Source organism: Equus caballus, chromosome 27, assembly GCF_041296265.1.
Source record: "Equus caballus isolate H_3958 breed thoroughbred chromosome 27, TB-T2T, whole genome shotgun sequence".
Taxonomy (NCBI): Eukaryota; Metazoa; Chordata; class Mammalia; order Perissodactyla; family Equidae; genus Equus; species Equus caballus.
This window is the reverse complement of record NC_091710.1, coordinates 19,297,931-19,313,373: the sequence shown is the minus strand read 5'-3', so window position 1 is coordinate 19,313,373 and position 15,443 is coordinate 19,297,931. Positions and strand designations below refer to the sequence as shown.

The following is a 15,443-nucleotide window of genomic DNA, read 5'->3' as shown; positions in this document are numbered from 1 at the left end:
TTCTGTGCCCTCTGGAGAGTGTAGTCTAGTCTGAGTTTCTTGGGGTCACAATTCAGAACATTTAGAGATTCAACTTCTGGGATTTACCATTGTCACTAAAGACTTGCCAGAAAGGCTGTGAGGATCATGAAAATAAAGACTGCTTTAACTGAAAGCTCTTTAAATCCCAGAATGCTGGAATTTTGCAAGTGGGAAGGCCAATCTTTCTCATTCACAGAAAAAGGAATGGAGTCCTAAGAACATGAAGGGCCATCCAATGGCTTAGACAGCGAGTGAGCTGAGACCCTCTCTGTCTCCTGACTCCCATTCAACACCCTGGAGGCCCCTGGGATCTTCTTCATTGTCTCCCCTCATCACTCATGCAGAACAGCAGCGTTACTAGGGAATGCTGTCCTCTTGGAGAAAAGCCAGGTACTTCTACAATTCCAACACACGCAGGCATCGGTAATTTCCATAGGTCATTCCTACTCTGGAAAAAATATTGTAAGTGAAATGCTTACTTCAGCAAAGAAATGTTTATACGGAATCCCCCTTCAATCCAAATACTGCTTTTGAAACAATTCCTTTTCATTTGTTGAATAATTCTGAAAAAGTGATTTGTTTTTTGAGGGAAAGAGGTACTTTTTCCCAAATATTTTCAGCAATTATATTCACGGTAAAGCACTTTCTGGTGGGGCAGGAGGATACAGATAGTTTCTCAAGGGTGAAACAGAAAAGCAGCTATGTATCTATATGAAGATTTCGTTTTTGTTTTTAATGGTTGAGTCAGTACACAGTACTGTACTAAAAAGCTTTGTATTCTCAGAAAAATAAACCAGCGCAATCATATGATGTCTTGGGACCAAACAGTCACTTGTCATGTATTCAGTGCCTCCTATGTGCCAACCCCTGTGTGAGGCAGTGCTATCCGCTAGAACTCTCCCCGATGATGGAAATGTCCTACATCTGTATTGCCTAAATATAGCAGGCCATTAGCCATGTTTGAAATGTGGCTAGAGACTGAGAAACTGAATTTTTTATTTAATTTAATTTTAATTCCTTTAAATTTAAATGGCTACATGTGGCTAGTAGTTATCAAATTGGACAGGACTGGTATGAGAATAGGTAACATGAAGTGCCTCCAGATTCACAAGGTGGTTGTGGTGGGCCAGGTGTAGGTGTAGAATTTTTTTCAGTGATATCTAGCCACAAGGGTACCAATCTTCAGAATTACCACTTTCAAACATGAACCTACGATGCAGGTGATTAAGTCTATGTTCAGAGGTACAACATGTCGACGAAAATAATCCATAACCAATCTATAAATGAAAATTTGGGTGAGTTTATTCTGCGCCAATATGTGAGGACCATGGCCCGGGGCCTTTGTTCCAGAAGGAAGAAAGGGCACCCAAGAAGTGGGGTGTACAGAGTGGATATATACCCCCAAAGAGGATGTTTCACATATGATTGAAATGTCCTTTTACAATAGTCACGAGACTGCTCTGTCGGCACAGCGATTGATGGACACAGCAGGTAGTAGGTCTGCTGTCTCAGTGGGCGCAGCGGGAAGCAAGTCTGTTGTCTCGAGCTGGGTGGTCACAGGTGAGCTGGGTGGTCACAGGTGAGCGCAGCAATCAGTTCCTAGTCTAAGGAAAGATGCTTCTCCTTAAGGAAATGCCAATGTGGGGGGAAGTTGCACCTTTATCTTAAGGGCATTGGTTCTTGCCATAGCAAATGCTTAAAGCAGATATACAATGCATGCTCAATGGCCATGTCAGGCCCTTTTGGAAAAACAAAGTCAGGCCAAATTAGGTTTACACCAAATGGCTTCCTCATATACTCCAATATATCCTACTGCTTGCCATTTCTATTTGTCAAATACATAACGTATATACTTAAATGTTCATGTAAATTTATGTGCAATACATTTATAGTGAGAAAACAAAATGCAATGACTCTTTCAAGCTAAGAAATGTAAGAGGATGGATGAGGGGGAGGGATAACCCTAAGCCCAGTGAAAGGACTTCAAAGGGACCCCTTAGAGAAACTTGAAATTGTTTCCTGTAGCTGGAAAACATTGAGGATGGTGGCCTCCCTCATGCCCCAGAAAGCTAATGGAGATTGTGTCTTCCCAGGAAACTGTGAGACAGTTGACCAGTGCTTTAGGGGCGGTGCCAGACAGCCCCTGCTGTGTGGTTGAGATCAGCCTGCACTTCAGGAGTTGCTGAAGCAAGGGGCATGTGTTTCTTGTGGACCAGATGTTGGCCACGTGCAAGAGAGTTGGCCTGGAGTCTACCTTCTTGGGGTCTATGCAATAGGGTGGGCTGGAGGGAGAGACTCAGCAGGAAGAGAAGGTGTCCCACTGGGTCCCATTGGTATGGCTCAGGACCAGGAACAGAGAACCTGGCCCACCCTCTCTTCGCCACTGCATACTTCCAGCTAAGCAGGGACAAAGATATAATGCTAGGTCAAGTTTGGACTATCCAGTTTGGATAGTTTGGACTGGGCAATTTCATGACTGAATTGACACTGTGTTTAGAGGACCTATAAGTAAGATGAACAATTTCTAGGCTGCCAAAGTTTCATTTAATGCTAGGGAAAAGTTCCTCTTGCTGTATAAAGTAATGATCATCGTGCAAGACAGTTTTGGCTACACCAGGAATGAAACTTATTCAACATCCTGGTTCTAATGCATATATTGATTTCATTAGATTTTTCTTGTTACAATTCCAACAAGCTGTGGTTGGTAGTTAATCTCTTTTGTAACAAAAAGTAGACAAATTAATCACAAATTAATTAATAAACAATAAATTTCTACCAGCCTGGAAACCTATATATTAATTAAATGTCTTTTTAGTTAATTCTAGAGGTAATTATTTTTGCAAAAAAATTAGTGAACGAATATAAGTAACTAGATCAGGCATAAAAACATAGCTTGAGACAAAGTGAGAAATTGCTAGAATTATAGGCATACAACACTTTCTTCCATTCTTCTTGAAAATAACAGAACATGTTGATAAAAAGAGAAGTGATGATTGCAGGATGTAGGGAGAGAGCAGAAAAGAAAAACTGCTAATTGCAAACTTTGGAGAGGAAAAAGTTTCATGTAAAAATGACCTGGAGGTGTTCCATTAAAGAACCTCTGTTTGTTTTCCTCCTCCTTCACGGGCTGCTCCTTTTCAGTGTCCTCTGCTGGCTCTTACTCATCTCCCTACCTCCTTAGTGTTGAGCTGGAGTGTGCTGGTCTCTCCTCTTCTCTCTTTACTATCCATTCCTTTGGTGATTTCATTCAGATTCACGGATGTAATACGATCTTTACTCTAAATCCCAAATTTATAGCTCCAGCACCAACCTCTTCCTCGATTCTGATCTCACACATCCAACAGTTTACTCGACGCTTCCTCTGGATATCCAAAAGGCACCTCTAATTTAACACGTCCGAAACTGAGGGCCTGGTCTCCCAGCCCAGTCCTGCTCCTCCCATAGGCCTCCCCAATCAGTTAGTGCAGCTCCATCTTCCTAGCTGTTCACCCCTAACCCTTGCAGTCATCCTTGACTCTTTCTCTTACACTCTCCATCCATCAGCAAACCCTGTCAGCTCAACCTTCAAAACATAACCAGAATCTGGACACTTCTTACCACCTCCTTGACTACCACCTGGGCCTAAGCGACCCTCATCTCCCGCTTGGATTGTTGAGATTAATGCATTAACCTCTTAATTCACCTCCCTGCTTCCAACACATCATACAAAGCGATCCTAGTAAAACGTCAATCAGATCATACCACTCCTATGCTCAAAACCTTCCAAAGTCAGTTAAAAGCCCAGATCCTTACAATGGCCTATAAGACCCCACACATCATATCTCCTACTATCATTTCTCTCACCACTCAGCCCTACTGACCTCTTTGCTATGGCCAGCACACACCTGGAAAGCCCTCGGGGCTTTTGCACTTCCAGTTCCTCATGCATCTGCATGGCTTGCCTCTCTCACCTCCTTTAGGTCTTTACTCACATTTTACCTTCTCAGTGCAGCCCTCTCTGAGTTCCCTTTGCAACCATCCACTCCCCTCCACTCTGCACTTCTTACTCCTTATCTGCTTTCCTTGTTTTATTTTTCTCTAAAACACTTACCATGTAACATCTTATATACACTAACTCATCTTGCTTATTTTCTGTCTCCCCAATCTCATTAGGCTGTAAACTCCATGAAGACAGGGATATTTTGTTTTAGTCAGTAAACTACACCTAGCACATAGTAAATGTTCAATAAATATTTGTTGCATGAGTGAATGAAAGAATAGCTATCCACATGAAAGATAATAAAAAATAAGCTGAAACCTTCATTATTTGTGTATATTGTTATTACTCTTACCAGACTTAGCCTAACATATTAGGTCATGGGGAAACGGTGAGTTGAGTCCACTCTGTTCCCCAGATCACCTCTGACCTAACATCTCCTGGCACTTACACATGGTGGGCTAGATCCCATCCTCCTCTGTCCTTCCCCACTTCTCTGCTCTTTTCAGTTACCTAAGCACACTAACCACATTTTTGCTCTTTCCTTCTTGTCTCCCAGTCCTCTTAGCCATCCAGCATCCACTCAGTATTCAGCAGAGTCAAATGTCACAGTGAATTTTGTCTTAGACATGTCCTCTTAGTTTCACTTGGGCTACTGAAATTCAAGTACAACACGATTCTAGGTTGTTGTATATTTGAGGTGAATATTTGTTGTATGTTTAAGTTGAATATTTCTACCTTGGATAATGGAAAATTTCAATCCAACAATTATATATTGAGACCCTGCTATGGCCCAGGCCCAGTGCTAGAAGCTAGGAATACTACAATAAATAAGACTTAATGTTCTCTATTCTAATATATCAATTGTTAGTATGCAGTTGGTATATGATTTTTAAAGCATCGTATCTATGCACTGAAGCACACATAAGGGGCCTTCTAATTGAAAATATTGTAGAGGTTAGAGTTGTTTGTATATTTCAAATAAAAACTTTTTTTTAAAAAGTGCATATTCTAAGACTCTTGGATTATTTGATAATTTAAATAATAAAGAGGAGCGAACCATAGAACAATGAAAAAAATTTTCTTTTTGTTTTTTTGACATGAAATAACTGACATCTACAAAATAACAAAATTCATAACATTAATAAAAATGAGTTAATTAGTTTCCATTTGAGAAGCATTTAATATTAATCATTGCTTTAAAAAATCTCGAGGGGCCAGCCCGGTGGCACAGGAGTTAAGTTCATAAGCTCCACTTTGGCACCTGAGGTTCGCAGGTTCGAATCCAGGGCACAGACTTAGCATGGCTCATCAAGCCACACTGTGGTGGTAATCCACATAAAACAGAGGAAGATTGGCACAGATGTTAGCTCAGCAACAATATTCCTCAAGCATAAAGAGGAGGACTGGCAATAGATGTTAGCTCAGGGCCAATTTTCCTCTTTAAAAAAAACACAAAAAACCCCCAAAACTTGAAATGCCCTGAAATTCTACAGTTCACATAGGAAAGAAACTTGAGAAGTCTTCCCAAATTTGACAACACACTAAAATTGTACATGTTATTTTCAATAATGAATGTGAGGCAGGAGCTTTTCTAAAATGCCAACAATAAAAAAAAAAAAACTTTTGATCAACCATGCTACAGAAAAGACTGGACTATTTGCCTACTCCACCCATGGAAAACGACGTTACAGAATGATCTTACTACTTTACACCCACTGTTGTTAGTGTCATCAAGGGGATTCTGACTCCTAGCAACTCTGTGTACAGCAGAGCAGAACCATGCTTGGTCTTTTTGCACCATCTTCTCACTTTCCAGACCTATATTAGATAATGGTCTGCTGCTATTCATAGGGTTTTCATGGGTGACACTGCTGGTATTTGAAATATGGCTGGCATTACTTGCAACATCACAGCAACACGCAGCCACCACAGTATGATAACTGACAGATGGGTGGTGTGGTTCCCTGTCTGGGAGATGAACTTGGGCCCTAGTGGTGAGAGCTCTGAATCTTAACCACCAGACCACCAGGGTTGACTTCACACCTGCTAGAATGGCTACAATAAAAAATACAAACAATAGCAACTGTTGGTTAGGATGTGAAGAAATTTGAACCCTCATGCGTTGCTGATGGAAATATAAAATGGTGTAGCCACTATGGAACACAGTTCTGCAGTCAAGTTAAACAGAGTTACACATGACCCATGATTTCTACTCTAAGTATATACCAAGACAAATGAAAATATCCACACAAAAACTTGCACACAAATGTTTACAGCAGCATTATTCATAAAAACCAAAAAGTGAAAACAAGCCAAAAGTCCATCAAATGATTAATAAAATGTAGACTATCCATGTGGTGGACTATTTGGCAAGAAAAAGGAATGAAGTTCTGATACATGCTGCAACATGGATGAGCATTGAAAACATGACACTCAGAGAAAGAAACCAGTCACAGAAAGACCACACATTGTATGATTCCATTTATAGGAAATGCCCAGAACAGGCCGAGCCATAGAGACAGAAAGTAGATTAGTGGTTACTAGGGGCTGAGGGGGTTGGAGGGAAAAGAAGAGTGACTGCTAAGAGTAGAGGGTTTATTTTGGGGGTGATAAAAATTTTCTAAAATTGACCATGGTGATGATCGCACAACTCTGTAAATACACTAAAAACCATTGAATTATATACTTTAAATGGGTGAGTTGTGTGGTATATGAATTATATCTCAATAAAACTGTTTAAAAAAGTCATTTCAAAGAGGTGATCAAGAGCATGTAGCGAAAACACATGGAGGAAAACTATTATAGAGGTATTTTAGGAAGTTAAAAATATTATGTAGGTAGTTAATAAAAGTATGTGGTTTTTCTGGATTTGGTGAATTTGTGGAATTTGTCAACTTTCAGAAATTTGTGTTTTAAATTTTTTTCCATTCTAAATAAATATTCATTCTTGTACCAAAAAAATAAATAAATATTCCACAAGCTGGTATTTCAAACTAGCCTTCAGAAATAGTAAGGATTAACTGCATACATGAATAATGAGTGAGAGAATTTCAACTGCCTTTTCATTTCTTCTTCTGACCTCCAGTATGTGACGTCTTGTGGACTTTGTGGCTTCTCTTTCCATACCACACACACTAGGCTCATGGGCACAGGTCGGGGAGACATACGGTATCGGATAAAAACAGGCCAACTCATGTCTCTTTTTAGGGGCTGCTGCTCCTCAGCTGGCCTGTGTGCCTGCTTCCTCCTTTTGCCAATGTGGATGATTGTATATTATTTATGACACTGAACTTGAGCATAGTTGTGATCATTTGGTGGGGGGGAGGCTCTGGGATCTCTAGGGGCTAGAGTAGCAGAAATAGGCATTTTTACTCTCTTTTAATATTTTGAAAAGCCTAACAAAATATTTACACACAAAACACATGCTGGCAGAATGAAATGTCAACTTTTGTTTGATTTGCTTTGGGTTTTATCAACTCAGAAGTGGTATCGCTGGTTAATTTCTGCTGATCAGAATCTCCAACAATTGATTATTTAAGGTGGGAAAAATGAATATTTAATATATGTGACTAGCTTTGTAAGTAAAATCTTAAAATATTTTGGATTCAGGGAGAAAAAATAAAAAACTTTCCTTTGTGATGAAAATGGGAAACACTTCTGTTGCTTAAGTTTTGAGATGCACCTTTCTTGAATATTTACTATGGGCTAGGAACTTTACATAATTTGTCATACTAATAGCAATTCCATAAGGTAGTTTTATCCTCATTTTATTATTGATGAAACAGAGGCTCAGATTATAGGTGTCTATTCCCAGGTGCCTTAACTAGCAAGCTCATGTAAACCTAGGTCCACACTGCCTCCTATATGAATAGTTACGTCAGAGTATAGCTGATATAGTTTCAGATTTAGCTTAAAATCCTTGACTTTCCTTTATGAGTTGTTGGTTAATTTCCCAGGTAAAGGCCGCCAGGCCAGTGGTCAAGCCTCAGGGGAGCAACTACATTTTGTACTCCTGATTCTTTGCCAACAAAATCATCACAGACCAAGGCTGGAGGAAGGCAGTAGTTTATTGGGAACAGGCACACAGGGACTGTCTTCGTTGGGTCGTTCTGCGAGAGTGAAGGGAGGATCCATAAAGGAGAAATATGCCCGAGTAACTAGGGTGCTTTAAAACCTACACATTTGACCAAACTGCTGCTCTGGCAAAGGGAGCATGGACTGCGGTCATTTTTCAGAAGTGGGAATGGATTTCTATAAATGCATCCACTTCCTCGTTCCGATTCCTCTGGTGGGTGCCACTGGCTGGCTGATAGATGTGAACGGGGCAGTCAGAGCAACAGTAGGCGACTCATGTGCTTCGCTGCATCCTGACCTGGTGGGCAGGCTCCTTGGGCCACCAAGGAGCCTGATCCCCACCCGCAACTCAAAGCTTGGCCATGTCATCCCTTCCCTTTATTGGGGCATCTTCTACCGGTCACGAGAGGTAAGAGTGGTCTTGGTGACGTTAAGGCTGTAACACGAACATACTCCGACCACCACGCCGCTGGCCACACGGGGTCCACCTGCACGCTCGGGCCGCGCGGGCGCTGAACGGAAGGGGCGCTCTCCGCCGCCCTTCCCGCGGGGCATGCAGGTCTCCCGCGCCCGTCGCAGTGGGGGCAACCCTCCAGCGCCCGTCTCTGCTGCACCGGTCTGCCGCAGTCTCGACTGAAAGCGAGGGAGCTGTCCCCCGGCACGCACATCGGGTGGGACGGCCCAAGACCGGACTGCGCCGTGGGCGGGACCGCCGGCCCCCGGGACCCCCTCGGAGAGGCAAAGCCCAACGCCGACGCAAGAGGCCCCGCACCACGCGAGCCGACGCCCGACTCGGGCTCCCCTCCGCGGCCCTGCCCGAGGGGAGAGCGCCCTCGCCCTCCAGGCTGGGAGCCACTCGCGGGGAAGACAAAGCAACAGGCAGCTCCCCGCTCGCCCTCGGGAGGCCCGGCGGGGCGCGGGCGCGTGGCGGCGGGGGCGGGGTGGGCCCCAGGCACCGCCTCCCGGAGGCCCCCCCCAAGGCCCCCCATCCCCCGGGGAAGCTGCCCCCCGACCCAAGAGAGGCCGCCCCCGGCCCCCGCGCCCCGTCCCCGCCCCCCGTCCCCGCCCCGACGGGAGGCCGCCCCCGCCCTGCCCCCCAGGCGCCCGCCGCGCCCCCGCCCCCCACGAGAGGCCGCCCCCGGCCCGCCGGCCCCGCCCCCGCCCCGCCCCGCCCCGCCCGCCGCCTCGCTCGTCGTTGCCCGGGGCCGCGCGGGCGGGCGGGCAGCCTCCGCCGCCTCCGCCAGGGTGCGCGCCGCCGCCGCCGCCGCCCGGGCTCCTCGCCCGCCGCGCTCGGCCGTCCGGGCGCCCAACAAAGAGCGCGCTGCGCCGGCGGCCGGCCGCCCGCGGTCGCCCTGAGGCCCCGGCGGCGCGCGGGCGGTGGAAGATGGACGGAAGGTCTGCCGCGGTGAGGCCCGGGGAGCGGCCGGGCGGGGGCGCGGGGCGCGCCGTGCCGAGGGCGGTTCGCTTGGCTCCGTCGCTCGTCTGTCCCCGGGTCCCTGGGCCCTCGCGGCCGTGCCCGCCTAGGCTCAGGCGGCTCTTCTCCTCGGCCCGTTCTCTCCTCGTGCCCGCGGGGCCCGCGGGGCGGCTTCCCCGGCGGCCGTCCGCCCTCGGTGCCCCGGAGCCGGGGGAGCGCCGGCGCCCGCTCTGCGCGCCGAGGGGAGGCGGCGTCGCGGCGGCCCCGCCGGCCACGCTCCCGCCGCCTCGTGTCAGGGCGGTCGCGGCCCCGTCGGGGAGACGCCGACTTGGCCGAGTGAGGGACAGACGAGGGGGCTTCTTCGGTCGCTTTTAAAGACGTTTCAGTCATTCCGTTTTACCTGCATTTAACTTTATCCGCTGTACTGGCAAGCGATGTTCTGAGATTTTTAAAAACAGGTTAACCCTTACGGAAGGCGGGTGTAGACTGCCGTCGGCGACCTGAAGAAGAGAGTTAGCTTTACCGCTCTCCTCGAGGTCACAGGGTCCTAAACCCCAGTAGGCGGAGGATGTAATGGTCCTTAGGACTTCATTTCCCGGAGCCTGGTTTGCCCGACAGTGGGGTCCAGGATTTCCACCCCCAGTGGTTCCTGAGTGGGTCCAGGTGCTGTGTGGGGAAGAGGGAGATCCGGAAGGTAACTCTAGATGGGATTTCGGGAACAAATGCCTCATTTCGTTAACTACGACTGAATACGTGCAAGGCCCAGTAGCGAGAAGTACGACAGGATTTCTGCTGTCGGGAGCTTGCTTTCCGCCGGGAGAGCCTTCTGCACGGCTCTACCCGGGAACCCCGGCGAAGGGGCGGCCCGGCCTAAGGGCTGGGAGGACCTTGCAGAGGAGCTGGGTGTGGAGCTGGACCTTGAAGGGGAGGGTTTGGCGCGCTTTTTTGGGGAGCAAGGAAGCTGTTCCCTGCTGAAGGAAAGGAGATGCACTTTCTTCCAAGAAATACTTTACCATCCTTTCTTAGAGTATTTACAAATCAAGAGATGTTCTTTTAAAAAGTCATTAAATTCGTCTTCAGCACTTAAAAATGCAACATGCTCAACAGAAGCAGCAAAACAATGCAAGATAAATTAACACCTTCCCAACCCATCTTTAGTGGCTTGATGCATGTCCTTCTACAGATTTCTTATATCCATCCACAAATCATGCTAAAAATAAATGATTTTCTCTTGTTTGTCAGATATTTCATTAATATAAGCTTTTTGTACTGAAAGGAGCAGAGTAGTACCATGGAAAGCGCTTGGACTAGTAGGTAGGACATCTGGCTTGCAGCTTTTGTCACTGACTGGGTGAGTTTTTGCCACTGTCTTGGGCAAATCATTTAACCTGTGTAGCTAAAACTTCCTCCTCTGTAGGATGAGGGGATTGGATAGATGTTTTCTCAGAGCCTTCTGGCTCTAGCATTTTATAGTTTCTTGCCTACACATGTATATGCATTACTTAGTAATGTGCTCTTAGCTGCACATTCTGAATGTCTCGCAAGTTTGTATGTTCTGTGAACGGATCAGCACTCTTATCCTGGCTATTGAATGCGGGAGAATGATTAAAGCTGCAAAGCTAAAATAATCTTATTTTAAGGTGAAATTCCACAGTTGGATGTTATTTTTAAAGATACATGAACAAGAAGCTTGATTTGCAAATCTGAATGTGTGTTGGCTTTAAAAAAAGTTTTGTTGATACTGTTAACTTCATTTGTTACCAAAGAATAATACATATTATACTATGTGCATTGTACTTAAGAGGTTCAATTTTGCTTTTAATTAAAGTAAATACTAGCAATTAAAAAAATGGGATACCTTCAAAATCTTTATAGGTTATTAAGTCTTGGGAATTTGGAAATAAGCATAAAATAAGACAGAAAATCAGCTCATTGAAAAAGGAAAATTTAGAGATACTTTCCATCAATGACTCTATTCACTTTCTAAAAGCTTGATATTTATATATTTGTTTGCTAACCCTGATGGAAAATATGCGAGTGGGATTTAGCCTGGTATTACATTAAAAAAAACATGTCCAAGGCATTACTACTTTTAGAGCTGATTTTTTTTTTCCTTTAGATGTGTATGTGCTTTGGCCTCCAGACTGGCTTATTTGAGGTATACTTGAGGTAATGTTGTCATTTGGCAATTATGAAAAGAGCGTTTCTTTGGGCTTGGGTTGGATTAGGTGAATAATGGTTGGTGATCCTTCCCAATTTTTAGAAGTGAATTCAGACATGACGGAGGTTTAAGCATTCTGTGAAAAATAACCCTGTGATCAGTAGGTGACCAGAGTCTGCTTAGCTAAAGATGTTGTGACTCAGGCTCACAGAAAGCTGGGAGTCTCGTCTGACCTCGAATCTCTCCTGCTCAAGCGTTCTCAGCACGTCGGGGTTCTCCCCCCACAGTTGGGGCCAAGCACCGAGGTCCCTGGCTTCCCTTGCTGAGCGTGGAAGTGTTTTCCACTTGAATGCTGCCTCTCAGTTCTTGCTGAGTTCTTTTACAGTGAACACCTGCCTAACCTTGTTTTAGGGGAGTACAGGATCCAGATGGAATTCTCTGAACCTTTGTTCAGGGTGTCTGTGTCTGGACAGCTTGTGTTGTTTGTGATATTGTGTGCAGACTCAGAGATTTGCTGGAAAAAATTTTAGTGGTAGCATTATTTTTTGAGTTTTTCCCTTTGTACCTTTCCTGTGTTTCCAAGTTACAAAACCTTCCAAAGACATTTTTCACATGCTCCAGATTAAATAGTGTTAGCTGTAGTGACTACGGTGGCAATGTTAACTTCTGTTGCAGTTTACAGTGGAGAAAAAGGATAATTTGCAGCATTTAGTTAACAAGTTATTCTGAAATACAAATTACCAAATTTCCATGCCTCTTTAGAAAATAAGATATAGCTCAAAACATTAATAATGAACCTTTGCTTATGCTATCTTATTTCTGTAAAAATAGCACACGTTCCTGCAGTCTTTGTGCACCTGCCTGTGCGCAGAAGGTCAACAAACTGGAGCCCAGTTGGTGCCGAGTGGGCAGGGACTTTGTTTATACTCCAGGACACAGAGGGGTGAAGCATTTTCTCTCTTGGGGGCATCTGTGGTGGGAGGGGTCGCCAGCCCTCTCTCCTCCCTTCCTATGAGAGCTGGGCCCCGGCCAGGGCCCACCACTCGGTTCTCAGGGCTCGCTTGACTGCGAACAACCAGCTAGTTTGAAGCTCCCTTTTTTCTGGCCACAAATCAGTGAGATGTATCAGAATAATTTTTACATGTTGATGGATATTTTAAAAAGTTTATTGTTGGAGTTAGGGATTTCGGTTAAGTGGAAAAATGAATATTTTGACCTGAGCCTGTGGCTCTTTTCTTAGATAGTGTTTTCATGTGGGTTGTGTGAGAAGCAGCATTTTCCTTTAAGTTTCATCTTAAGTCCTCACTTTTTAGAAATGCTTATTTTTGCTGATGTGTTCAGGCATCATGCATTGTTAGAATCACAGCTAATATTTATTGAGATCTTACTGTGTGCTTTAACAGATTCTCTCCTCTAGTCCCCATGACAACCCATGAGGTCACTACTGTCATTAAGTCCAGTCTGAAGTCTGGAGAGGCTGAGTAGCAGGGAGTAAGTGACAGAGCTGAGATTTAAGCTCGGCAGCCCAGTGTTCCAACCCCTCTGCTGCTCTTCTGTCCTCAGAGTTAGCATTGGGCGTTGCAGAAACTGAGCTTCTTGGCTCTCATATTTAGACTCTTGAGAGGGTCTTGGAATCTGAAATTGGATGACTAATTCACCAACAACCATTATTTTATATATCCTTTGGGTTAAATAGTGGGACCAGGATTGTTTGGCTCAAGAGATGGAAGTTGTGTGATTTTCTTTCAAAAACACATATAGTTCATGTGAGGGGATGCACTATAATTAGCGTTTGGGTGGTGAACATGATGTAATGTACACAGAATTCGAAATATGATGTACATCCGAAAAAAAATAAAAATTAAAAAAAAGAAGGTAAAAAAACCACATATAGTGTCTAAAGGGATCACTAAAGGGATTATGTAAGGAGTTTTGTATAGTTATAACTAAGTAGTTGGAATTTGAAGTAAAGCAGATTAACAATTTAAAATTGAAAGGCTCACCTATTTTAACTTCTGATTACATCACGTCATAGAAGTGATCTAGACTTCTACAACGGTGGGTGTTGACACAGAGTGCTGTTTCCTTGTTTTTTTCTTCCCACAAGCTGGGACTTAGATGGTTGAGAAAGGAGTCTGAAACAGTAAGAAGATGGGGAATGAGCGCAGGGCATTAACAAGATCAAGCAGCAGCTGGCCCCCGTTTCTCTTGCCTTCTGTTTCCGGACTAAGAAAAGTGAATTATAGGAATGGAGCAGCTTGGGTCTTCCTATGGCTATTTGATCTGCGGACAAGGGAAGTAGAAAAATTTAAATAGAAGCAGCTGTAGCTTCTTTTGTTTGGCCTTTAGGAAATTGTTGCTTAAGGGTCAGTGGAACTGCTTTCTCTGTGTATGAAAAGTTGCCTGCTTTTTTGAATTTCAATTTTCAACAACTCTTGCTTTCCAAGAAGTTGTTTGATAGGCACAGTATAGATTGAGTCAGAGGACACTGAGGGAAGGGGAAATCTGTGTGTAAGAGTGAATAGCACAGACAGTGCAGTTAGATGATTGCTGCCTTTGTGATTGTATTATTTTCTAGCAAAGTTATACTGGGAAAATGCTGAGAAATGACAGCAGACTGTGTGATCTTCCGGAGTATCTCCCCTCACCTTCCCTTCATGTCTCTAAAAGCTACAAGTAGAGAGTGTTTGAAGAAGCAGGGTGTTTCCTTGGGTCTGAAAGTTTTTGTTTGAATATCAAAGTTTCCTTTGGGCATAGGTTTGTGTTTTTCACCTTCATTTCTACTGGCTCCGAAGGGTCCAGGAGCTTCCCAGCCCACCTGCAGATGCTCATTTCTTCCTGTAAGATCTCCTGTGTACAAAAAGAATCCCATTGCTTTCTGTGAAGAAGGAAATCAGGGAAGAAACTGAAGTACAGACATTAATATGCTGTTCATTCATTCATTCATTCATTGAGCACATATTAAATACTTACTATGTGCCAAGCTCTATGTTAGCCTCCAAGAAACCTTGTCCACTGACCACCAAGAAAACCCGCGAAGAACATTCTGAGGCACTTGGGTCATGCTTCTGAGAGTCAAACCTCACAATCTATACATACTGAAAGTACTATACCTAAGCACTCTGAAAGTACAAGCTTTCGTAGATCCAAGGAAGTCATTCTCTTAAGTCAGTATCATTCACTAGAACCTTCTGCTGTGATGGAAATATTCTGTATCCTTGCTGTCCAATAGGGTAGTCAGTAGCCACGTGTAACTACAAGAGCACTTGAAATGTGGTTAGTGAAATTTAGGAACTGAATTTAAAATTTTACTTAATTTTGATGAACTTAAACAGCCTCATGTGGCTAGTGGTAAAAATATCAGACAGCACACCTCTGGAGAAAAAATGCTTTAATAGATGGCATTGGCTGTCCTGAGCAGTCATTTCCCTCTTGACCATCTGGTTGCTTGTGGCGTGTTGACTGACTTGCCTTTGCCAAGTTTCGAGTTTTGCACATATTTATCCCATCATGTCTAGTAAGTATAAAAGCAGCAAGAGTGTATGGAGGCATGGGATTTTAATGGAAATGAAAGTGGAGATAAAATCATTGAAAGTGAATCAAAGAAAGAAGAAAAATTTATTTGCTGGTAGGAACTATTCTGAAAAGGAATGAATTGTATAACAGCGTGCAGGTGACAATACTTAGCCAAATGGAGGAAAAGATTTTGATAAAATGGAAAAACTTGAGTGTCTGGCTGAGAGTCCACTATTAATTCAAGGGATGGCTGTGAGTTGTTTGAGAACTTACAGAGA

At 44.3% G+C, this 15,443-nt stretch overlaps 1 protein-coding gene across 13 annotated transcripts in view; it reads left to right on the top strand.

Annotated features, from left to right (window-relative positions):
- Positions 1 to 15,443, top strand: part of PSD3 (pleckstrin and Sec7 domain containing 3) — a 646,842-nt gene that overhangs the window by 180,545 nt on the left and 450,854 nt on the right. For 2 of the 13 annotated variants that reach the window (XM_070253285.1, XM_070253293.1), the window contains exon 1: positions 9,298 to 9,479. The exons of 5 other annotated variants lie outside the window; for them this stretch is intronic. Coding sequence is in view for 2 of the 8 variants with exons in the window: in XM_023630521.2 (XP_023486289.1) it covers positions 9,459 to 9,479 (21 nt within the window). In the remaining 6 variants the exon portion in view is untranslated. Of the gene's footprint in view, positions 1 to 9,274; positions 9,480 to 15,443 lie in introns of those variants that run through there. 6 more of the 13 variants (XM_023630521.2, XM_023630523.2, XM_070253281.1 and 3 more) reach the window with 6 other exon arrangements.